Raw genomic sequence first — 26,807 nt, 5'->3', positions numbered from 1 at the left:
TCTCTCTCTCTCCCTCCCCCCCCCCCCCCCCACCATGAGTGTGTATATATCTATATCCATAGGAAAAATAGGGACAAGATGCATCAGAGGGGTGGGATTTTTTTAATGACAACTTACTGAAGGTGAAGCAAGACGTTTCTCCCTTCTCATCCCTCCCTACTGTCCCTCTCTCACCTATTTAGCATTTTTTTCCCCCCAAATACTTTGAGAAGTTTTTTTTATATGCTCCCCTAGGTCTCCCAGTCTTGTCGCTTACCACTGCCACTTCCGGGAGTCACATCTGATGGATCCAGTGCTGCAGTACACTGGTTGCCTCCTCCTGATGTCATTTTGTATGAGATTTACTAAACCTGGAGTCTATAAAATCTGGTGCAGTTCTAAATAGTAACCAATCAACTTGCAGGTTTTATTGTCGAAGCTTATTTGAACAAGCTGAAGTTAGAAGCTGATTGGCTACCATGCCCAGCTGTACTAGATTCTCAGTGCTCCAGTTTTAGTAAATGTCTCCCTAATTCTCGATGCTGGACATCCAATAGGTAAAGTACACATCATCCGGTCAGTGACTTGGACATTTGAGTTAGAACTCTCCTCATGTATAATAAAAAAAAAAAAGATTCCGGACCCAGAGCATCTTGTGACTGCTTCTATAGGCGAGTATTTTAGGCAGTTAAGTTAGAATGTTTTTTTTTTTTTTAAACAAAGACAGTGATTAGTTTTGGGTGGAGGTCGATTAGGGTTGCCATTGCATCACTTTAAACCTGAACACACAGGTTTAATTTAATGGAGGCTAGTTTAATGCAGATAAGGAACCAAGTGAGTTTAACCACTTAAGACCCGGACCAAAATGCAGCTAAAGGACCTTTCCCCTTTTTGCGATTCGGCACTGCTTCATTTTAACTGACGATTGCGCCGTGGCTCCCAAACAAAATTGGCGTCCTTTTTTTCCCCACAAATAGAGCTTTCTTTTGGTGGTATTTGATCACCTCTGCGGTTTTTATTTTTTGCGCTATAAACAAAAATAGAGCGAAAATTTTGAAAAAAAAACAATATTTTTTTACTTTTTTCTATAATATCCCCCAAAAATATATAAAACTTAATTTTTTTTCCCTCAGTTTGGGCCGATACGTATTCTTCTACCTATTTTTGGTAAAAAAAAATCGCAATAAGCGTTTATCGGTTGGTTTGCGCAAAATTTATAGCGTTTACAAAATAGGGGATAGTTTTATTGCATTTTTTTTCATTTTTATTTTTTACTACTAATGGCGGCGATCAGCTATTTTTTTCGTGACTGCGACATTATGGTGGACACTTCGGACAATTTTGACACATTTTTGGGACCATTGTCATTTTCACAGCAAAAAATGCATTTAAAATGCATTGTTTACTGTGAAAATGACAGTTGTAGTTTGGGAGTTAACCACAGGGGGCATTGATGGGGTTATGTGTGACCTCAAGTGTGTTTACAACTGTAGGGGGGTGTGGCTGTAGGTGTGATGTCATCGATTGTGTATCCCTATAAAAGGGATCACACGATCGATGACGCCGCCACAGTGGAGAACGGGGAAGCTGTGTTTACATACAGTTCTCCCCGTTCTTCAGCTCCGGGGACCGATCGCGGGACTCCAGCGGCGATCGGGTCCGCGAGTCCCGCGGCCGTGGTCACGGAGCTTCGGACCGGGTCACGGGAGAGCGCCGGGGGTGCGCGCGCGACCCCACGGCTGGGCTTAAAGAGGATGTGCGCTAAAAAAAATAAAATAAAAAGCCAGCAGCTACAAATACTGCAGCTGCTGACTTTTAATATTGGGACACTTACCTGTCCTGGAGTCCAGCGCCGTCCGCAGTCTGCACTCCGGCTTCACTTCCCGGTTCCCTACGGCGCATGCGCGAGTCGCGCTGCGCCTGCCGTTGGCTCCCGATGTGTACTGGGAGCCGAGTGTTCCCAGAACACAACGGGAGGGCGACGGGAGGTGACATTCTGCCCGAGACTGTGTGGCCGGAAGTGGGTGCAAATACCTGTCTTTAGACAGGTATCTGCACCCCCTCCCCCCTGAAAGGTGTCAAATGTGACACCGGAGGGGGGGAGGGTTCCGATCAGCGGCAGTTCCACTTTAGGGTGGAGCTCCGCTTTAAAGAGCCACGTACATGTACGTGGATGTGCCCAGCCGTGCCATTCTGCCGACGTATATCGGCGTGAAGGGGTCCTTAAGTGGTTAATTACCACCTTAATCGGCCACAGAACCTGTGTAATTAAGGATGAGCTCAGGCGTGTTTGCAACTCCACGTGCCCGCACCCGCCAGGAAGCTGACACTCCGCAGTGCTAATCACAGGTAGTGAGACATTTCCCGATCTGTGCAGCTGCTGCCTGTGATTAACGCTGCAGAGTGCCAGCTTCCTGGCGGGTGCAGGCACATGGAGTTGTGAATACACCTGAGCCCATCCTTATAATTAATGCAGGGCTCGACAAATCCCAGGCGCCAGGTCGCCACGGTGACTAGAAATAGGGTCCTTGGCTTGGAAGGGGGGCCATCTGGTGGTGAGCCGTTGGTATTACAAGTTATTACCACCAGATGTGTAAGCTGGCGCCATCTGGTGGTGGCCGTTGGTATTACAAGTTAAGCATTACACGTTAAACAGCAATTCTAATGTAATTTTTCACAATTTTCACTGCCATCTCCTTCCCTCTAATTAGAACCCCCAAACATTATATATATTTTTTATCCTAACACCCTAGAGAATAAAATGGCGATCGTTGCAATACTTTTTGTTACGCCGTATTTGCGCAGCGGTCTTACAAGCGCACTTTTTTGGGAAAAAATTACACTTTTTTAATTAAAAAATAAGACAACAGTAAAGTTATCCCCATTTTTTTAATATTATGAAAGATAATGTTATGCCGAGTAAATTGATACCCAACATGTCATGCTTCAAAATGACGTCCGCTCGTGGAATGGCGACAAACTTTTACCCTTTAAAATCTCCATAGGCGACGTTTAAAAAAATACGTTAAACCGGAACAAGCCAATGTTTACGACGGTGACGTCATTCTACGCAAAGCCCTATTCGCGAACGACTTACGCAAACGACGTAACATTTTCAAAATTTGACGCGGGAACGATGGCCATACTTAACATAGGATACGCCTCATATAGCAGGGGTAACTATACGCTGGAAAAAGCCGAACGCAAACGACGTAAAAAAATGCGCCGGCCGGACGTACATTCGTGGATCGCCGTATCTAGCGAATTTGCATACTCGACGCGGAATTCGACGGAAACGCCACCTAGCGGCCAGCGTAAATATGCACCTACGATCCGACGGCGTACTAAGACGTACGCCTGTTGGATCGAGCCCAGATTCCGTCGTATCTTGTTTTGTGGATACAAAACAGAGATACGACGGGGGAACTTTGAAATTACGCGGCGTATCCATAGATACGCCGGCGTAATTCGTTTGAGGATCTGGCCCAAAGTGTACAACATCCTCTCCATCAGCATAACTGCATCAATTGTGTATAGAATGGAGGACAGGGGTACCACGGGGTGGGTTTTCTTTCACTTTCATTATGTTTGATGACCACGGTAAACAAGACAAATAGCGAGGTTGGATCTCCGGAGGCGATTGGGGGCCCAGACAGACAGAAATAAATACATAAGTATTCTAATTCCTCTCCACTATGAGAAAAAAAAAGTTTTGTCTGTAGGTATACTTCCAAGTGGCTCTAAAGTAAAAATATTTTTTATCCTAATGCATTCCCTAGCACAAGTGGCACACACACCTGAAGCCCCTCTCGATCCAGTTCTGTCCTGGCTGCATCTCTTCTCTCCCTTCAGAGGGAACTCAGGCGACAGCGGAAGCTATTGGTTTCTGCTGCCTTCAGTCAAATTTTGTGAGGAGGGAGTGGGGGTAGGGCCTAACCAAGCTAGGTCTGTCTTTGAATGCACACAGTCTGGCCCAGAAGTGTACCCGCTTGCTATGGGGGCACACGCAGGTGAGGAGGAGTGGAGAAAGTATATGTATATGGTGAGCGCTATGTAGGTTGGCTGCTGGTGTGTGGCACAAGGAATAAGGAGTTAATTCAGCACACAGCTCTATTTAATACATATTATGATGGTAAGTTTGAGGGAGAGTCCATTCAAAAAGATGTGGTTAATTAAATGGAGATAGGCAGCCAGCTTTGCAGAGTAAGAAGGGGCTCTGTGGACATGAAAGCAAGAGAGAGTAGCGCCAATCTGAGTGCAGTATAGTATTAAAATAGTCACTCTTAATATAAGGTACACTCACAGGACAGCAGGGTAAAAAAAGCATTAAAAGTGAAGTATGTTTTTTTTTTTTTGCCTATTCACACTTGCATAGGTGGATGCAGCATCAGACCGATGTTGCATCTGTTCCCCGCTGCCTCTTCACTAAGAAACCGAGCCACTGAACATCGCAGATGGCTCGGTTCTTTCACCTCCTCAAGCAAGGATCTGCTGCCTGTCAGTCAGCATCTCTCCTGCTCTGCTCCTCCACATTCATTGGAGCGCTGAGCTGGGGAGGGGTGGGGAGCGACTGTCTCAGTGTCTTGCTGAGAGGCTGAGACTGCCTTCAGTCCAGGCAGCTGGCGGATCCAGACTTCCAGAGTCGGGATGGCGTGCTGGCTGGACTGATTTCAATGATGTCAATGGAGAGTGGACTTCAGACCACTCTCTGCTGAAAACGGGTCACAGGAGTGCAAAACAAATCGCACTCCTGTAACCCATAGGAGAAGCCCAGCCTAAAAAGCTCAGGCTGGACTTCTCCTTTTTAAGATCATTCGGAGGAGGAGTGGAGAGCACCTGCTAGGAACTTCAGAAGAGGCGGTAAGGGGCTGCTCTGTGCAATACCACTGCACAGAGCAAGTAAGTATAAATGTTTAACATTCTAATTACCTGTAAAAAAAATACCCCTTACAACCGCTTGAATTCCACTTGATCGCTTGTTGGATTAACCAAAAACCTTGTTAATGATTACAGAGTTGTCCTTTTTGCTTGGAGAAACCTTTTTCCTTAGGTCAGCCCTTTTCAACTAGGGTTCCACCTTATGTTGCTATGGGGTTCGTTTAAGCAGTATACAATGATGAATTAATCTTACACCTATACTTATCACCAATGTAAAGGGTCACTTCTAGTCTGATGACTAATGTTTGTCTGATTTGCTGTTGCCTCCTGGGTTGGCTTCTCTGGTAGCTGATAGTTCAACCCAACTGGGTAACAGCCTCTTCATTGCACTAATACTAATGTGCCTTCTTGGTTTAGGTCATATCCTTTCTAGCTGCCGTCCTACATAAGAAAGGAACACGAGAGGATATTGAAAATAATATGCCTGAATTTTTACTGAGAACAATGAAGAAGAAATGTTCTACAGAATCCGCAAAAAAGGTATTGTCACTTAAGTTTAATATTGAGTTTCTGTTTTTGTTCACTTTGATCTGTGACCTTCTGGCTGACAGCAGATTGTAGTGTATTTTTTTGTGCATTACGTTTTTAGGTTATTATATGAAAGTAATTTCGATGTGACTTTCCAATTTTACCCTGCTTGTTATACTTAATTGTCATTATTGTACAACTCCAAATCCACAAAAGTTTGGATGCTGTGTTAAATCTACATTAAGGCCCCCAGGGGGGTGTCCAGGACAGGGAGCAACACGCCTACCGTATGACTAATAATGTTAATTCCTACTAAGTTCTGGTTAATTTGACTCCTATTTGGCATTATACCCATACTAGTAATCCTTTGATGATAGTTCTACTGTATGCAGAGTGTACTAATTCAATTATCTGTATCCTTCTGTATGCAAACTCAATAAAAATGATTGAAATTAAATCTACATTAACTACTTCCCACCCGGCCACTGCACATATACGGCCGGGTGGGCGCTCTCTCCTGAGTGGAACGTTCCTCAGAAGGAGGGGGATCACCCGGACAAGGAGCATCTCAGATCGACAGGAGGGCTCTCTCATTGGCTCTCCTGATCACATGATGGCTGTGTCCAATCACAGCCATCATGTGATGTAAACAGAGAGCCGGTTGCTAGGCGATCGGCTCTCCTCTCCTCACACAGAAGTCTTTGGTGAGGAAAGGAGAGTGGATCGCTGCAGCCGGCTGGTGATCAGTGAGTATGAGCTGTTTCTCTTTTTTTTTTTTTTTTACAGCTTTTTACTCACTGATTACCAGTCTAGTGTCCCTACAATGTAAAACGCACAAGTAAACACACATGTCCCCACATAGTAAAAACAGTAAAATCATGTGTCCCAATGATCATTTGCACACATATGTTGTGATCACCTGCGCACATCTGTACATGATCATTTGCGTAAATATGTCCGTGATCACTTGAACCAATTATACACTTAACAGGATTTTTTTTTATACTAAAAACATGTAGTAGAATACATTTTGGCTTAAATTTATGACAAAATTAGATTTTATTGGATTTCTTTTTAAAATAGAATAAAGAAAAAAAAAATGTTTTCCCAAATTTCCGCTCTATTTTTTCGCTTGTATTTTATATTAGAGTTGTGAATAAATACCACCAAAAGAAAGCTCTATTTGTGTGAACAAAATGATAAAATTTTTATTTGGGTAAAATGTTGCATGACCGCGCAATTGTCATTGAAAGTGCGAGAGCTGAAAACTGAAAATTTGTCTGGGAAGGAAGGGGGCGAAAGTGCCCAGTATTGAGGTGGTTAAAGCGGGAGTTCACCCTAAAAAAAATTTTTAACCTTAGATTGATGCTCATTTTGTCTAGGGGAATCGGCTAGTTTTTTTAAAATCGAAGCTGTACTTACCGTTTTAGAGAGCGATCTTCTCCGCCGCTTCCGGGTATGGTCTTCGGGACTGGGCGTTCCTATTTTGATTGACAGTCTTCCGACAGGCTTCCGACGGTCGCATCCATCGCGTCACTAGTAGCCGAAAGAAGCCGAACGTCGGTGCGGCTCTATACGGCGCCTGCGCACCGACGTTCGGCTACTTTCGGAAAATCGTGACACGATGGATGCGACCGTCGGAAGCCTGTCGGAAGACTGTCAATCAAAATAGGAACGCCCAGTCCCGCAGCCCATACCCAGAAGCGGCGGAGAAGATCGCTCTCTACAACGGTAAGTACAGCTTCGATTTTAAAAAAAAATAGCCGATTCCCCTAGACAAAATGAGCATCAATCTAATGTTAAAAATTAACATTTGTGGGTGAACCTCCACTTTAAGGGCCAGCATGCGGTGCAGGGAAAAACGCGTTCAATGCGTGTTTCCTGTGTCGCATTCACTTGCGATCTGCAGCTGGTGTCAGTGTTAACTTGACACCACAAATACAATGCGTTTTCCTGCACTGGATCGCATAATACAGTAGTAATATGTGTTCTGTTCATCATGCATTTTTTAAAGTAGTGCATGCACTAATATTGGTGTGGCACAACGCGTTCCTTTGTGATTCATGGTGTAAACCCGGCCTGAAAACAAAATGCAAGTCTCATAAACCTATATTTTATTCACAATAGAAAATACAGTATATCAAATAGTTAAAATGTGATAATGACCTTCTAGCTTGTTGGCACTCAGTTCAAAAGCTTGCATCTCTGATGGTATGGGGGCGAATTAGTGCGTATGGAATGAGCAGCTTGTACATCTGCAAAGGCACCATCAATGCTGAAAGATATATGCAGGTTTTTGGGCCGCATATGCTCCCATTCAGACAATGGGGCAGATCCACAAAGATCTGCCCCGGCGCATCGTATCTGAGATACGATACGCCGCCGTACCTTACCTGGCTTTGGTTCGAATACATAAAGATTTTTCCGCCGTAAGTTACGGCGGCGTAGTGTATCTCAAGCGGCGTAACGGCGCGGAATTCAAATTGGGCGGGTAGGGGGCATGTTTCATTTAAATGAAGCGCGTCCCCGCGCCGAACGAACTGCGCATGCGCCGCCCCTAAATTTCCCGCCGTGCATTGCGCGAAATGACGTCGCAAGGACGTCATTGGTTTTGACCTGGACGTAAATTACGTCCATCCCGATTCACGATCGACTTGCGAAAAAAAAAAAAAAATTATTATACGCGGGAACGACGGCCATACTTAACATTGAGTACGCCACGAAATAGTAGCTTTAACTATACGCCGAAAAAAGCCGACTAGAGCTGTCGGATCTAACCCAGATGCGGTCGTATCTTGTTTTGAGGATTCAAAACAACGATACGACGCGGGAAATTTGAAAGTATGCCGGCGTATCAGTAGATACGCCGGCGTACTCTCTCTGTGGATCTGCCCCCATGTCTTTTTCAGGGAAGGCCTTGCATATTTCAGTAGGATAATGCTAAACCGCACACTGTATCTATGACAACAGCATGGCTTTTTTAGTAGAAGAGTCTGGGTGCTTAACTGGCCTGCCTGCAGTCCAGACCTTTTAATTAAAAGTATTTGGCGCATCTTGAAATGAAAAATACAAAAAAGATGTCCCAGAACATTGCATTCTGTTTTTATGGAGAATTTACATAGTGTCCCAGCTTTTTTGGAGTTGGGTTTGTAATATATACAGTTGTGCTCATAAGTTTACACAGAAATTATGATTTCTTGACCATTTTTCAGAGAATATGAATGATACCACAAAATAATTTCTTTCACTCATTGTTAAGCCTCGTACACACGATCGATCCATCCGATGAGAACGGTCTAAAGGACCGTTGTCATCGGTTTAACCGATGAAGCTGACTGATGGTCCGTCGTGCCTACACACCATCGGTTAAAAAACCATTGTGTCAGAACGCGGTGACGTAAAACACAACGACGTTCTGAAAAAAACGAAGTTCAATGCTTCCAAGCATGCGTCGACTTGATTCTGAACATGCACAGGTTTTTATCCGATGGTTGTGCCTACGAACGATCGGTTTTGACCTATCGGTTAGGAATCCATCGGTTAAATTTAAAGCAAGTTGACTTTTTTTAACCGATGGTTAAATAACCTATGGGGCCCACACACGATCGGTTTTGACCGATGAAAATGGTCCATCAGACCGTTGTCCTCTGGTTAACCTATCGTGTGTACGAGGCCTAAGTGTTTTGCTTAAGCCATTTATTATCAATCAACTGTATTTTCTCTTTTTAAATCATGATGACAACAGAAACTACCCAAATGACTTTGGTCAAAAGTTTACATACCCTGGCGATTTTGGCCTGATAGCATGTACACAATTTGACGCAAAGGGTTTGAATTGCTATTAAAGGTAACCATCCTCACCTGTGATCTGTTTGCTTGTAATTAGTGTGTGTGTATAAAAGGTCAGAGTTTCTGGACTCCTGACAGACCCTTGCATCTTTCATCAAGTGCTGCACTGACATTTCTGGATTCTGAGTCATGGAGAAAGCAAAAGAATTGTCAAACTTTTAAACAGTGTTTGTTAGGGCCCTTTCACATTAGCTCAGCGGGGATCGCTTCTTCGATCCCCGCTGAGCAGGCAGATGACAGGTCTGTCTCTGCACACTGTGCAGGGACCGACCTGTCAGAGCGCCGCTCTTCTCTATGGGGGATCGAATGACGACGGACCATAGAGTCCGTTGTCATCTGATCCGATCTGCCAGATGGATGGAAAAGTAGGGTTTTTCTCCTTCACACTTTGGTGGATCGAAGCGGGTCGGATGTCAGCGGGCATGTCACCACTGACATCCGTGGCTCCATAGAGGAGCACAGAGCGCCCGTTCAGGTCCACCTAAAAAACTGACAGGCAGACCCGAACGGTCCACCCGTGTGAAAGGGCCCTTTAATTTTGGCAGCAAGTTTCGATTTAGTTTTAGTCTTAGTCTTCGGACTAAAATGTCATTTTAGTTTTAGTCCCACTTTAGTCTTCTGCAATTGTTTTAGTTTTAGTTGTATTTAGTTGACTAAATCTCCAGTACATTTTAGTCAACTAAAATGTCCTACGTTTTAGTCGACTAAAATCTCCAGTACATTTTTGTTGACTAAAGCTCATTTTAGTTGTCTAAAATCTAATGAGTGTAATTAAATTATAATGCATTAGTTAACATTTCTCCACAATTTCCAAACTCATTATATACTGCTGAAGTGAAAAATCTAATATGTTATTACTTATGGTATTGAGGTATGAACATGTACTACAGACCAGTATTAATTTTTAAGTCAAATTAAAATTTTGTTTTATTCTTAGTCTTTTGACCAAAATGGCATTTTAATTTTAGTCGTATTTTAGTCATCTCAATTGTTTGTCGTATTTTAGTCGACTAAATTAACACTGCTTTTAAAGTGTTTTTCTTGATTTAAATCAGATTTTTTTGATTTTTATCAAATGTATTTTAATAAATGTAAATGTATTTTAGTAAATGCTTTTGGAGTAAAAATCTATCTACGGATAGTTTTCTATTTAAGATACATTAATAATTTTGTTTGTTCTGCATAAAATGGAGCTTATTTATGGAGCAGGAGGCTGAATATTTTGCAATATTTAAATTGTTGGTAAATTTCATTCAATGAATCCAAGCTCTGCAAGCTGAGATAACATGCGCTGCATTGATGCATTCACACAATTTCACAGTAACCATGAGATAAAACAAAATTCAGGAATATTCCTTTATCATATTTTTTTTACAAATCTATGTACACTACAAACTGTATGATTGAATCAGTTCTGATATCGCTGTTTTACTAACCTGACAGCTTATTCTAAATAGGAAATCATAATTTTGTTTGCAAATATTAAAGATTTTAACTGCCAGCAAGAATGAGTGCTATCATTTAAAGAGCACCTGTCATTTCAGATCCATCATGGCAGCGCCTGTTAGCGGGCATCCAGTCACCTGCTGCCACCACGTCGCTCATTTTGTCACTGCCGCATCACCAGCCGTCCCATTAAAGTGAATAGGATTGTCAGTGAGTTAACAGCGGGTCAGAGGAGGAGCCGCTGCGGGACAGAGATGACAGTTGCTCTACAAATTATGATTTAAATCAAGCCTTTTTACTAGTGATATAAATCGACTTGATTTAAATCAAATCCACCATGATTCTATGCATTAAGATAAAAAGCCTTCTGTGTGCAGCAGCCATCCCAGCAACCCCTAATACTTACCTGAGCCCCATCTCTGTCCAGCAATGTCCACAAGTGACTCTGCCTTCTGGGACTCTCCCTCCTGATTGGCTGAGACACAGCAGCAGTGCCATTGGCTCTCACTGCTGTCAATCAAAGTCAGTTGACCAATCAGGACAGAGAGGGGGCAAAGCCCAACCAGTGCTCCATGTTTGAATGGACACAGGGAGCGTGACTCAGCTTGGGTGCCCCCATAGGAAGCTGCTTGCTGTGGGGGCACTCAACAGGAGGGAGGGGCCAGGAGAGCCAAAGAGGAACCCGAAAAAAGGAGGATCTGGGCTGCTCTTTGCAAAACCATTACACAGGGCAGGTAAATAACATGTATGCTATTTTTATTGGAAAAAAATGAGACTTTACAACCACTTTAAGGGGGTTTGCTAGCGCATGCAGGGGTTAAAACATATTGAAATTACCATTTACAGTACATCAAACCCCCCCCCTTTTTTTTTTTTATATCTTGTCCTTGGTTCTCTAACTGGATCTTAGTGGGAGCTTAGTACATATAACAAATGCATTGATTTCAGAATATGTTTGGAGAGTATTGGAACTAACTATGCTTGACATTAGTTTCTGAACTTGATATATTTTAAATACCCTAAGATGACCTGCAAGTAAAATGCACCTATGGAAACGTATAGGTACCGTATGCAGTATCTGTGTCTGTTATCAGTTGTCCTACTTTTTGGTAACTTACATTTTTTTAGGTTCCCTGGTCAGTTAATAAAATACAGTATACTTTTTTCTATTTAAATACTAAACTTTTTCCAGGGGTATACAAACATTTGATGGATTGTTTTATAGACTGTGTGCCTTTACTTTTCTAGACATGAGCACCTTTTTCTCTTTTAACATTGTAGTATTGCTTTGACCTGGGGTGATCTGTGCTGTTTTGTTTTTTTCATTTTACTTCACAAAGCCATCCTGCTGATGAATGAGGACTGCCACAGAACAGGTTGTATGCCAGTTTCTGTGGCCTGTTTCTTCTGGTCAGCCAGTGTCTCTCTGTGTGCTTCCTTTGAAGCTGTGCCAGTATTTTTTTTACAGCTCATTGCACATTGTGCCATTGTTCCAGTGTTCTATTTAGTTTATTTTGCTGACATATCTCCGATAGCATCTATCTCAGCAGCTGAGGATTCAGATGAACCTGGAAAAAATAATTACCCAGCATGTAAGTTGTTATTATTCACAAGCCTGTGTACTTGGCAGTGCAGTTAGGGCCTTTTTTTTTTTTAAAGGTTTAACTCGGCTAGAGATGCACTTTTTCATCTTCAGCCATGCTTGAGGTTTGTATCCTGCTGATGCCAGGATTTTATGTGCCAGTTCATCTGAGAAGCACAGTGTAGCAGAAGGATTGTCCTAATTGTTTCACCAAAAAATATATATTTTTCCATAAAGAATCCCAATCTCTAAAATTTCATATAAGCTTCCATGTGTTAATGCTATTTCAAAAGTAATTTTCGATATTTGTAAATCTGCAGCTTCCCATAAAATAATACCTACTGATCCTACTATGAAATTTTTTTGTTTAGGCACTGTCCCTCTCTAGAAATTGTGCTCCTGCATGGTCATCCAACCTTCTGATAGAAGACTATGGACTAGAAGTGGTGATTTTAACCACTTCCAGGCCGCCCTATAGCAGATTTACTGGTACTCCTGTGCAGAATCACGTGTGTGTGTGTGTGTGTGTGTGTGTATGTATATATGTATATATGTATGTGTGTGTGTGTGTGTGTGTGTGTATATATATATATATATATATTATATATAATCTCTATCTATCTATATTTGTGATTCTGCACTTCCGTCCACAGGGGGCATTCCGCTCCAATGGCAGGCTGCTGGGCACTGGATGTCCACTGCATCCCCCCCGATCATCAGTAAAACACACAAAACGAAGATCTGCCTGTGTAAACAAGGCAGATCTCCATTCTGACAGGGGGTAAGGGATGGATTTTGTGTTCCTACAAAGCAGGGAATAAAATCCATCTCTTCCCCTAGTAAAAGCAGCACATACACTGGCTAAGCAGTGGTAGTGTTTTTTTTTTTTTTTTTCCGCACTGATCACTGTATTCTTGTCACTTGTTCCTGCAAGTTGTCAAAAGTGCCAGTTATGCCGCGTACACACGATCGGTTCATCTGATGAAAACGGTCTGATGGACCGTTTTTCATCAGACGAACCGATCGTGTGTGGGACCCATAGTTTTTTTATCCATCGGTGAAAAAAATAGGAACTTGTTTTAAAATTATCTGATGGTTAAAAAAACGATAGAAAAAAACGATCGTCTGTGGGCATGTCCATCGGTTAAAAATCCACGCATGCTCAGAATCAAGTCGACGCATTCTTGGAAGCATTGAACTTTTCTCAGCACGTCGTTGTGTTTTACGTCAACGCGTTCTGACATGATTGTTTTTTTAACTGATGGTGTGTAGGCAAGACTGATGAAAGTCAGCTTCATCGGATAGCTGATGAAAAAATCCATCAGACCGTTTTCATCGGATGAACCGATCGTGTGTACAGGGCATCAGTGTCCGATTGTTTGTCGCAATATTGCAGTCCCACGATCAGTCGCTGATCGTCGTCACTAGTATACAAAAAAATATATATACTCTCATACAGTCGTTGATATCCAATGGTTGCCACTGCACATAAATCAGGGATTAAAAAAAAATGGGTCCGGGTGCACAGCAGAGAGAGCAGCACTCACGGGTCTTGAAAGATGAACGCAGTTGTATTTAGACGTTTCGGCATGGCACAAGCTCGAAGCAACACACTTCCTGAGGAAGACGAGCTTGTGCCTCACACGGGCAGATAGAATTCAGCTTTTAGCTGCGGATAGATGAAGTTATCTACCGCACCTAAACTGAGACGATGCTTTCCTATGGCCACATTCACACACTGCGTTTAGCGTCGGTTTCGTTACATGAGGTTTTGTGCGGTTAGAAAAAATGTATTTGACTGCGTCCAGGACCGATTTATCACAGCTAAACATATTCCCTGTGGAAGTTCTTCAGACTAGTAGCCATTACCTAAACCCAAGCATTGTCCTCTGTCCAAGAGAATAATCATCGCTTCCCATGCCTGGGGATAGGCTTTAAAATATTAACTTGACTCTAGAAAATGCCATGTCATTGCAGGTAATTTTTCTACTAGACTTTTGATACAATGTCATCCTTGCATTTCATCTTTTAGTTAGGCCAGGGTGCCGAATCTTTTGAAGAGCGAGGGCCACTTAAGTGACTTGGTAACCGGTCGCGGGCCACAATAAACAGAGCAAGCAGATGACAGGTCAATGTCCACTCTGCATATGCAGAGAAGACAGGGGCACAGCACACTTGACTATATTGGCCCTCCAATCCGATCTGCCCAGATGGATGGGGACTGATCCCCCCTTCTGTTTTTTTTTTTTTTAACGGATCGAATTAGAAGTAGGTGGGTGTAAACGGCCACAAGTCTGTTTACATCTGTGGCTCAATAGAGGTGAACGAAGGGTCCAATTGGGTCAGACTGATCGTGTCAAAGGGGCCTGCTGCTTTCACACTGATGCACTGAGGTATACCCGCACTGAGGGTGCAGCGTAGTGCACCTATGGCTTTCCTGTGGTTTAGCTGCACTTAAACTTCTATTATATCCTGCAAGTGTGGTGCACTTTCTGAAGTGCACCAACCCAGGTAACAGAAGTCTATGGCTCAGTGTAGGTAACCCGCAGGTGTTCTGCGTTGCACCTGCAGATCGGTTTGAAAGCAGCCCAGTAACCACTACAGAACAGGTATGCCCATATATACACTGTGATTTTTAGTATTAAACTTACCTTTAATAACAGTCTTCCATTCAGGTATCAACAGCTGTTGCTGTCTCAGGCAGAGAGCATTTGGAAACACTCCACCTGTGGCAGGAGTTGGCGCTTTACATGAAGCTGCCAACCTGTCATCCCAGAGCAGGAGGTCGCAGGCCACATCAGAGGGCTCCGCGGGCCACATGTGGCCCCTAGGCCACTGGTTGGGCATTCCTGAGTTAGACCCTTTCACACTTGTGGGACTTTTCCTGCGACTGCACAGTCACATGATAAGTCGCACCCCATGATTTCCAATAAGTACCGTTCATATCTGTGTGACTTAAAAGTAGTCCCTGCACTACTTTTGGTCCAATTGTTTGATGCGACTTGAGGTCCATAGACCTCAAGATTATACAGGCATTGCTTCAAGTTGCATCCAAGTCGCACGGCAAAGTCGTGTCAAAGTGTGGAATTGTTTAATTGTATAATGTTTATTTAAACTTAATGTAAATGAAGATACATTCTGCTCCAAATGAGCATGTTTCTGAATGCGCTTGTTTCTAATTAGTTTTTTTTTTTTTCCATATACTGAGACCGTAAAGGTTAGGAATATGCAAATGAGACAAGTTTCTAAAATAAACACTGAATAATTTGTCTATATTTGCCCTTCTTTTTAAATGCTTGGGAATCTGAGTCATGCTGTGTCTGTGGTCACCTCTACCATAGCACCACTATGACTAACCCTGAAGGCACAGAAAGCTAGCATGGTTCATGGCAGGAGTGCTTTTTGTTCCTGATTAAGACCTGTAGATAGAAGCTTTCGTAAAACAGAAAGTATCTGCATCTTTTAAAGTGATACTATAAGTTCAGTTATACTTACCTCCACTGTGCAGTTCGTTTTGCAGAGTGGCCCCAATCCTCCTCTTCTGGGGTCCCACAGTGGCTCTTGCGGCTCCTCCCCGCAATGGGTAACCCCCTCTGTGAAGCTCTCTCCCAAGGGGGTTACCGTGCGGGCGTGCTGCTGTGTGATACACTCAACTTCCATAGCCGCCGAGTGTATGAGTCGCCCCCCCCCCCCCAGCGCCCGCATCATTGGATTTAAATTGACAGCAGCGGGAGCCAATGGCTGCACTGCTATCAATTTATCCAATGAAGAGCCGAGAAGCCGCGGCGAGAGCGACGCAGGATCGTGCCCATGGAAATTCGGGGCTCAGGTAAGTAAAGCAGGGGGCTGGGGGGGCGGACACAGCAAGGTGTTTTTTTTTTTTTATCTTAAAGGGGTTGTAAAGGTAAAAAAAAAAAATCCCCTAAATAGCTTCCTTTACCTTAATGCATTCCTCCTTCACTTACCTCATCCTTCGATTTTGCTTTTAAATGTCCTTATTTCTTCTGAGAAGTCCTCACTTCCTGTTCTTCTGTCTGTAACTACACGCCGTAATGCAAGGCTTTCTCCCTGGTGTGGGGAAAGCCTCTTGAGGGGGGAGGTGGCGAGCAGGAGTGTCAGGACACTCTCTACTTTGCAGATAGAGAAAGGAGCTGTGTGTTAGTGGGCGTCCTGACACTCCTGCTCGCCCCCTCAAGAGGCTTTCTCCACACCAGGGAGAAAGCCTTGCATTACTGTGTGGAGTTACAGACAGAAGAACAGGAAGTGAGGATTTCTCATAAGAAATAAGGACATTTAAAAGCAAAATCGAAGGGTGAGGTAAGTGAAGGAAGACTGCACTAAGGTAAAGGAAGCTATTTAGGGTTTACAACCCCTTTAACGTGGTTGTAAACCCTTACAGACCACTTTGACCTACAGGTAAGCCTAGATTGTTTGTTTTACTCACTGTGGAACTTAAGGGGTTAATTCTCTGCATTGTGTAAAAAGGCTGTTTTATCCTGTATGCACAGATCCTCCCCCTCCTGTACTGTCTATCTGGGAATGGCCAGCTAACACAGGCAGAGTAGCTGACCTGCATGCTCTGTTATGTCTTTTATGCTGGAGAGCAAATTTACTTGTTGAGCAGAGCTAGCCAAGTCACATGATATTGACATCACGCATGTGGGGGTGTATACAGGCTGCAGTGGAAAACTCCCCCTTCCTGAACTTTCAGCACTGGAGAAACTGTGCAGTTTATCACGTAACCGTGGTATACAGATCATCCAAAAAGGTATATAGTGGCAATATTTTAATGTAACAAGTAAAGAAGTAAAGAATGCGCAAAGAAACCAGTGCAACAGGTGTCAAGTCAGAACTTTATGCATATGCATTATACTATACTGTCAGCAAGCAATGAACTCCAAGCTGTGACAGTATAGTATAAAGTCTGAAGTGTGGTAATTTTGATAGGGGTTATACTCTCAGGGCTGCCGTCAGAGACCATGTTTTCCAGTTCTAAAGGAAAACAACAAGGGAAGAGGCGCCTCTGGGTGTAGTAGTTTTAACACAATTTAATGTAAACAAAGTGGCTATTTCTTTTGTTTACATTAAATTGTGTTAAAACTACTACACCCAGAGGCGCCTCTTCCCTTGTTGTTTTTATATTTTAATGTAAACAGATGATTTATAAGCTGTGGGCACTGTGGGGGCCGAATGTACGATTTTTATATTACTGGGTTTAGTAACACTTTTTTTTTTTTTTACAACCTCAAAAATTGGGGTATGTTTCTCAGTGAATGGATGGAAAGAGGCCACTGAGGTTTGTTTTCATGGTGTGATTAGGTTGGCTCATAGGCTTATTCAATTTAAGATTTTTCATCATGTTCATTACACTCCGGCCAGATTGGCTCGCATGGGGTTTGGGTCCACTGCCACTTGTTTCCGTTGTGGATTTAGGGGTGCAGACCTTTTCCACATGTTTTGGGTTTGCCCTGTTTTGTCAAATTTTGGCCTGGATCTATTTCTCTTCTTTGAGACTACACATCACCGTCCAGTGCCTCGAACCCCGGAAGTTGGACTTTTAGGTATTTTAAAATAACTTTGTTCCTCTGACACATGCTCGCATCCTGCACCACATGCTTTTGTTTTCTGCACGTAAAATAATTTTGTTTCACTGGAAAAATGCAGTTCCGCCCTTCGTCCAACAGTTCTTTTATTTAGTTAATACTGATCTATCTAAGTTCAAATTGATCTACAAGGGTCAGGCACATCCTAAGAAGTTTACCAAAGTATGGCGGCCTTGGTTGGACATCTGTGAGTCTTTTTGGGGTAAGGTTTCTCTATCCAAACAGTCCTAATTGCTTCTATACTACTTATGTTGGTTCTTATTTCAATGGTATGTAACTCTGTCAAGGTTGATTTATTTACCGTGCATACTGTATATATGGAGGATTGGGGCGCTGATGTGTGTGTGTGTATATTCTGGGTTCATGTACGGTACTTATTTTTTCTGGACATTTAGTACTGGCATCTACTTTTATTTTGTAGGGCTGTGCATAGTCCTCAGGATTTGTAATGTCCTCACTCCCCTTGAATGCAATACTCCTGTCTGTTTTATGTAAGTTATGTATTTATTTATTTTTTGTCCTTCCTTGATGGTACATTTTTGCATGTATATGCAAAATCTTAAATAAACACCTCTTAAAAAAAGGATAGACAGAGCCATGCAAATAAATATTATTTTTGCCTCTTTTCCATCTGTCTATTCAAAAATTGCTGGCTTACAGCACATACACTATGTTACCAAAAGTATTGGGATGCCTGCCTTTACACGCACATGAACTGTAATGACATCCCTGTCTTAGTTTGTAGGGTTCAATATTGAGTTGGCCCACACTTTGTAGCTATAAGAGCTTCAACTCTTGTGGGAAGGCTTTCCACAAGGTTTAGAAGTGTGTTTATGGGAATGTTTAACCATTCTTCCAGAAGTGCATTTGTAAGGTCAGGCACTGATGTGGACGAGGTCTGGCTCCCAGTCTCCGCTCTCATTCATCCCCATGTTGTTCTGTTGGGTTGAGGTCAGGGCTCTGTGCAGGCCCATCAAGTTCCTCCACCCCAAACTCACTCATCCATGTCTTTATGGACCTTGCTTTGTGCACTGGTCCAAATCATTTGGTGGAGTGGGTATTATGGTGTGGGGTTGTTTTGTTTTTTTTACGGGCTGTGAAGGGGACCTTTAAGGCGTTGGCATACCAAGACATTGTGGACAAGTTCATGCTCCCAACTTTGTGGGAAAAGTTTGGGAGATGGCCCCTTCCTGTTCCAACATGACTGTGCACCAGTGCACAAAGCGAGGTCCATAAAGACATGGATGAGTGAGTTTGGATGTTTGAGTTTGAGCGGGTTTGGGTTGGAAGAACTTGACTGGCCTGCACGGGACTTGGCTGTTCTTAGTAATGCAGTGATGTCTTTATGTTGATTCTGTTCTCTGCACCAGTGCATTGTGAATGGAGGGCACCATGGTACTCTGTCCTCCCTGTAATTTAGCCCCCTGTAATTTAGCCCTCAAATGCCAGAATCTCTGAGGCTTTGTCATTTTATAGTTGACTGGCAATAGTGGGGATTAGTGGTATAAAGGTGTGGGGCTTAAACCAGAACTAAATTACACTGTGTGGGGGTGAGCCTTCTCTAACAAAAAATGGCCTTACTTATGGCTGACCACCCACTTACTTCTGTAACTTATGTAAATAACATCCCAATCCTGGACGGGTCCTGTTTGGTTTCGATGGTTGATCTCTTTATCAGGTTGTGATTTACATGTGTTATTTTTTTATTGATTTAAAAAAAAAAATTAGGCTAAACGGTTGTTTTATACCTTTGTAACCCATATCCCTCACAGCCATTGCATTTTGTTTAAAAATCAATAAACATTTTAAACAAGAAAAAAATGGCCTTACGATCTTTTATATTTATTTCTTTTATGAGACTGCCCTACAGCTGTTTTTTGTCACACTGTCGAAACTTGCTCCATGTATTCCTGGGAAGCATGGTTGGGGAGAGACCACCTATAACTATTGGGCAGCAGGAAGACCTATCCTACCGCATGTTGAGAAGTCATTTTTGGGAAACATTGCTCCTCTAGAAAAAAAAAACCCTTCAAAACTTGTCTTGATTTCTGTGTACTAGTACTTTTGTAAAGGCATTGGAATTTCTATAATATGACTGATATGATTGTAGATTTGCATTATATACCTTTTTGTAGGGTGCTGTTGGTTTGAACACTTGAAAGATATTTTTAAAGAAAGATCAGCTTGTGAATTCTACAAATGCCATTCTTTGTTCTGTTTGATTTTCAACCTACCCAAAGTACACTTTGAGATTAGGGACTCTCTTCAATGGCAGATTCAGGAGGGCTTGAACATGATTGAATTTGTCTGCTAAAACCTCTCTTTGTTGGACAAAATCTCAGTATAAAAACATAGTTATGCGTTGTGCCTTCATGATTTGCTTAAAGCCTGGGTAGCATATATGAGGTGCATGAAATGGAGAAGAATGCCCTGCCACCCTTGCTTTCTAAATGCCTAGGAGCTTAAGGGACTTGAGTACAAGCACTTTACATTTGTGAGGGGTTGGGGGCCTCTTGTCTTTGTGTTTGCTTTGTGTAGTGTGAATGAAAGATTTGTAAAATGTCATGGTTTTCTATTCTGTTCCTTTTTCAATAAGAAGCAGAGCACGTACTGTCCTGGCCCTCTATGATTTCAGTGAGGTGGAGGGCTGAATACCATTTAAAGGTGTTAGTCTTATTTTTTTATTTTTTTGCCACTCCTTTGTCAATGCAAATTCTTCTTTGTTATTGTGACAGTAGGCTATAATCCTTTGATAAGAATACTTGTGTAAAAGGACAATTGTTAAAAAAGGGTTGCAATCATATTGCTATTTGCTTATTGAAAAATAGGATTTTTTTTAGGATTTTGTATCTTGTTCTGTGTTGTATCTTGTAATGCTAAGGATTATTGGACAAGTAAAACATCCCCTACTTAGCTTTTCATTTATTTTTTTAAAAAGCAGTTAAGTTTTCAGGTGTTAGAATAGTGTATGTACAGCCTGCATTTGTAGTCTTGAACTAATCCCTACAATCTGGCCACACACAAAGAATTGATCTATCAGAGTAACACACTTGCCATCAACTGTATAGTGCAGCCTTTCTCAAACTGTTTATCGCAGTGGAACACTTGAAATAATGTTGAGGTCTTGGTGAACCCCTTTCCAAGTCATGGGGGGCCAAATGGGAAAATGCCCCTTACATTGGTGGCCAGGAGGAAGAATGAAACCCTCAGATAGCCAAAAGAATCATTGGTATCTGTCAGGTCACCTGTGACCAGATGACAGATGCACCCGTTGGAGTCAGGAGTGCACCACAAGGTAGTGAACCCTATGGCAGACTGCTGCAGTTGGACCACAGAGTGGATATGGAGGACAGGTCCACTGGAGCACAAACAGGGATCCCACAGGGAGCTTGAGCCCAATATCCAGCTGGTATTCACCAGAGCCTCTAGTGGTGAGGATGGCCTTAGCTGCAACTGAATCCAGGTTGCAGCCCCCAGAGTCCCCTAGGTCACGCTCCGTAGGGAGAGAGGGGAAGCAGCCACTCAGGACACAAGAGATAGTGAAGGGTTAAGCTGAGGTCGGGGTGACAAGCAGACAAGAATAAACAAGGTACAGGCCAAGGTTCAGGGTCACAGGCAAACAGGAGTAGTCGGGGACAAGCCAAGATCGGTACACAGAGATAAACGTAGCACACGGCAAGCAGGAACACAATGCTTAACAAACAATGTTGATCAGCAAGGCAGACCTGCAGTGGACTGGTTAATATAGAGTTCCTGGGATGGCCTGTGGTGGAGCCATACAGGGAGGAGAGATGATAAAAGCAGCCAGATAAGAGTGTCAGGCCTCTAAGGTGAACACATGGAGAGGAAGGTAAGCTGCCAGACATTACTGCATATCCATGACAGTATCATATCACTCTGGCAAGTGGTGTTGACCCTGGAACTATGCAGGTACTATCGAAAAATGGTCAACCAGCTGAAGCTCAAGGAGCCCCCAGCAACCTCTGAAGTAACCCATGGATTCAACATAACCCTGCTTGAGAATGCATGGTGTATTGTAAGGACTTGCTCTACATCAGGGTTAGGCAACCTCTGCCTCCAGCTCAGGCGCAGCTCCAGAATTTAATTTTTTTCTTTGTGACAGTGATTTCTGGAACTCACATTTTAAAATAAATGTACTAGGTAGACCTCTGATTTTTTATATTTAAGGTAATTTTTCTCTCGACTTATGCTCTCCAAACAGGGAGGAAAAGCATGCATCCTCTGCTTTGGCCTTCAGATTTGGATTTGTTTTCATATCCGCCCAGAGGCGATTCAGTTCGCATGTGTTGCGCTTTACAAGTTTCTCACTCACTCACTCATAGAGTCTGTGCACTTGTCCTTTTCTAAGCATGCTTCTTGTATGCTTTATCATTCTTTAGCTGCAGGAAAATTCCTTGGGGCTAAGCCTTGACAAATGAAGTCTCCCCTGTGCACACCTCTGGTATTGTTGCTATGTATGAGAAGAAAATTAATGTGTATTTTTCCTTGATCTCATAAGATGATTTGATCAGTTGTAGCTGATATTAGACTCTAGAAATTAGTACAATATTAACAAAATGTGTCGTTTTAAGAGCTGATGAAAAAATAGTTGTTTCATTTTGTTTAAATCTACTTGGCTTAGTTATGATTCCACTGGAACTGAAGTAAAAATCTTGCTTTGAGAGGTCATCAAAATATCTGCTCATATAATGTTATGCCAAAATAAGCTGAAAATGTTCCTGAATCCACCGTTTATAATTAGGCCGTCATAAAAGTTTATTAATTGCCCTTCCTTTACATGTTATAAAGTAATCCTCCAATGACCAAAACTTGTTCTTCATCGTTGTTGTGATTTGACCTCTCATCTCTGCCACTTGTTGAGTGAGTTCATTTTCTGGAATGCAGTGATCACAGCCCACAGGTTTATAGTGTTTTTTATACAGAAATACATATCTGCTTTAGGAAACATACTTTTCCATTGCATATCTTTTAGTTTAAAAAAGGGGGAACAAATATCTGCGCTAACTTAAAAGTAAAAAAATACAGAGCAGCTAGCACAGTTTGTAGATAAGCAAACAAAAACAATATAATCCAATAGTGCAGCGCTTAGAATAAAATGGAAAATTAATCCAAATGAACAATGTGTATATAAAGTCCACAAAGTGTATGTTCAAATAAACAATGTGTATATAAAGTCCACAAAGTATATGTTCATCAATGAAATTGAAGATATAGAACTTCCACCGAAGTTTCAGTGTGCAAACACGGAAAAAAAACACCACACCACCGTGCAAACAATCCGCTTACCAGAGCAAATATTGTTATGGGCATGTAATCAAATAACGTGCAGGTCAGTGGCAATCACACCTCCAACAGAGTGCAGGTGAGAACAGTTATCCGCAGGCAGCATCAATGATGAAATAACATCTCAAATGTCATGAAGGTCCAAAAGCGTACATTGCGTTCATCAGCAGATATAGGGTCATAAAATGCAGAGAGGAAATGGCAATAGTGAAGCCATATCAATTAGAAGAATTTGATCCAACACCACCTCAACACTTGCTCGTCGACACGTTTCACTAGATATTAGCTTCCTCAGGACGAATACTGGGTAGGTGCTGGTGAATCCGTGTCCAAGGATATGGGAGACTTCACTAAACTGGACAGACATTCAAAGATCAAACCAATATGGCGGCAACAAGCCATGTGCTCACATCTGTAGTCCAAAGGCTGGTTTATACTATCTGGTTTATACTATCTGGTTTATACTATCTTTTAGTTTATCACTGCTGCCATTTTTTATGGTGAATTTTTTTGTTTGGTTCTCTCTGCTTTTAGAATAGACTACAAAAGCAAATATTAAAAAGTGTGAAACCCACATATGTCTCGTTCAATAAATTGTGTTGAAAGTTTGCAATTTTACAAGAATTTAATAATAATAATAAAAATAATAATAATAATAATAAAAAAAAAAAGGAAATTGCACAAAGTGCAGCAGGAGCAGTAATGCCCCTATATTGGTACCAAATATACCCAGAAATAAACTAGACTTCAATAGGCCATAAGTCCATAGGCAGAGAAACCGCGTATGAAAAGCACAGCAGGCCAAATCCGGAAGCGATCCACATTCAGCACAATCCAAAGGAGGGCCCTGAAAAGCACATACCTTTTGGGGTATATCGAAGCTTGATTCATCTTAATGGAGAGGACAGCAAAAGGACGGGTTGCTCTTCAGGACAGCCAAAACTGAAGGTCAAAAACTGAGAAGCCCACAATAAAATGACAAAAAACAAAATGCGAGAGAAAATGGGGGTGGGAATGGATAGAACAATTGGGGGGGGGGGAGCGCGAGTGCCTTGGCATGCTGTACCGGCCTAAGGAAGGAGCGCACATGCTCCGAACCCGAATCTGCTTTTCCTGCTCTGTAGACCGGACGTGACGTTGCTCCTGAGTCTCCAGCGCCCCTCCCTACCCAGACTGAGCTGTGAGTTCCGTTAACCGCCGTACAAGCTGCCAGCTGGACCCCAGGGACACAGATACAGAGTGACTCCCCCCGGATTTACACAGCAGGATCATCATGATCACAATGCGCTTACCTCCTATTCCTTTGTGAGTAGCTGATTTATACCCTTACTATCATTAAATGTGTTTTTAATGCTGCATTTGGAGGCGCTGAGCTTTTGTTCCCTTGCATGCTGCACTGACCTACTGACCTAATCCTACAATTAAGGAGAGAACAAGAAAGAGAAGGGTCACAGCTGTAATGCCCTCTGATCTGGTTGATAGTAGTCTATCCATGGAGACCAGACTTTCAGGAATTTATCGTATTTATCTCCCAGTATGGCTGCCAATTTCTCATTGAATATGAAGCCATTTAGGTGAGTATTGACCTCTTGGAAACTCAGTATAAATGATTTCCATGAATGAGCAATAGTTTGCTTAGTGGCAGTAAAGAGAAAAGTAAATTGTTTTACTTTAATTATGTACTGACTGTATAGGTTAATGTAGTAAGGCCTCTGGTGGGTCCTTCTTTAGATCACTGTGAAGGAGCCTGTCAGTCAAGGTGTACACTGAATCGGTAGCCTGTGAGCCCTCGGGCAGGTACAGCATATATGGGCCTTTGTGCCCTCCTGCCCAAAGAGTCAAAAACGGAGAGGGGAACGAACCATAGCCCATGCCTGGAAGACCCAGTGCGTTGCCTTCCAAGGGGTGACTGCTTTAATGCTTCATTAGCAGATCTCTAACATTGGGATTGAATCGCATCCTAAATTTCTCAAGGTCTGGGAACCATGCATTTTTCTATTAGTTTCCCCCACTCCAACTGGCTTGTTCGGGCCTTCTCTGACTGCTTTTGACGGCACTTTGAGGTTTTCTTTACGTTTCTTTAGACTCTGACCTTCCCTTACTCCCTTCTACTTTCTTTTTGTCTCTCCTTTTTTCGTGTATATACAGACACCATCTCCTGGGCAAAGTAGTAGTGTTGGCTTTCATGAAACCCCAACATTGTAGTTTAGTACCTCTCCACTAAATAAGCTCACTTTATAATTGCTTATGTGTTAGTTGCTGAAGTGGCAGTTCTCTTAAAATTTTTAAAATAAATCTGATGGCATTAAAGTGGATGTAAACCCGATAATTTGAGCTGGGCACATATATCTGTAGTGTTTTTCTTATCTCTCTTCAAAGCACTAAGTCCCGTGGCTTTCTCCTGCTCTGTTCTTCTGTATCAGCATGATAACTTCTGACAAGTTCTCTGACACATGATAAAACCAGCCTCAATTTTGTTCCAGGGTGGGTGCTCTAAATAGAGTAGCAGAAAACTGCTCTTCGCACATTACAGCTCTGAAAGTCTCTGCCTATGTGGAGGGGGATGTGGGCCTTTCCGCCAATCAGCTGTCTCCCAGTGTAATCCAACACTACACAATGCTACTGCTGAATGAGGAAGTAAAAATTCTAACATGATGTGCACTTTCTAAACCGTATATAAAGCTGAAGACAGCAGATATACATGGAAAACATATGTAGTAGAATTTGTTTCGACCCTGTGTATCATTTGAGGCTGTTCACTGCACTGGGTATATGTGAGGGTTTACATCCACTTAAATTATTATTTTTTTAAGTCAGGATGTGTCTCATCTTGCCACACACATGTAACCTTTTTCCAATTGGTTTTGTATATGCAGTCTCAGAAGCCATAGACCACCCCACAATGTTATAAGTTCATAGCCCACACAGTTTATCTAACGTTTTGCGTATAAATGGAAGCCCAGTCCTACACAGTTTATGCTATGCCCTATATTTGTAATGTGTCCTTCTATGGTTTAATTTTCACAATTCAATCCCATAAACCATTCTCTCCTCTGATATATACAGAGTATGTTGTGTGGTTTAGTCTGTTACTTCTCAGTGCTAATCCTTTTAAACACTCAAGCTATTTTTAATAAAATACATTAAACCACTTATGTTTTTTCTAACTATCCAAATGAATTAAAGATTCTTTTCCATCCAGCATGATATGTATCTCCCAGCATGTTCTGTAATTTAGAAGATACATTGCCATTTTGATGCCATAATTAACATTACATCTAGTTTGCCAAAAGCAGTAATATATTCCAAGAAGGTCACAGCTATGAATCTCCAGCTTTAATAAACTTCTCCTGGAAATAGTGTCCATATACTAGAGTATTTATGGTACTTTTATATTAGTCTGCACACTATGAACTTAATCTTGTGTTTTTAAATTTCATATTTTTTTTCTTTTAAGTAGGGTCACCCCCTAGTTCAGTGCCATTTAGTTAATTCTGCTTCCTGTCTTTAAAACAATTGTGTTATGTATCAAAGTACCACATACTGGTTTATTAGCAAATGACCTCAAAGACTTGGTTTAGTGCGGCTAATGCTAGGTGATTTTCTTTTGGTTATTAAAGTTTACTACACTTTTGCTC

The 26,807-nt window shown here is 42.2% G+C and overlaps 1 protein-coding gene across 2 annotated transcripts in view; it reads left to right on the top strand.

Annotated features, from left to right (window-relative positions):
- Window positions 1-26,807, top strand: part of ERCC6L2 (ERCC excision repair 6 like 2) — a 167,358-nt gene that overhangs the window by 5,107 nt on the left and 135,444 nt on the right. For both annotated transcript variants that reach the window (XM_040355475.1, XM_040355476.1), the window contains exon 3: window positions 5,275-5,397. In XM_040355475.1, coding sequence (XP_040211409.1) covers window positions 5,275-5,397 — 123 coding nt within the window. The remainder of the gene's footprint in view (window positions 1-5,274; window positions 5,398-26,807) is intronic.

This window comes from Rana temporaria, chromosome 1 (assembly GCF_905171775.1).
Source record: "Rana temporaria chromosome 1, aRanTem1.1, whole genome shotgun sequence".
NCBI lineage: Eukaryota > Metazoa > Chordata > Amphibia > Anura > Ranidae > Rana > Rana temporaria.
This window is presented reverse-complemented; position numbering and strand designations above follow the sequence as displayed.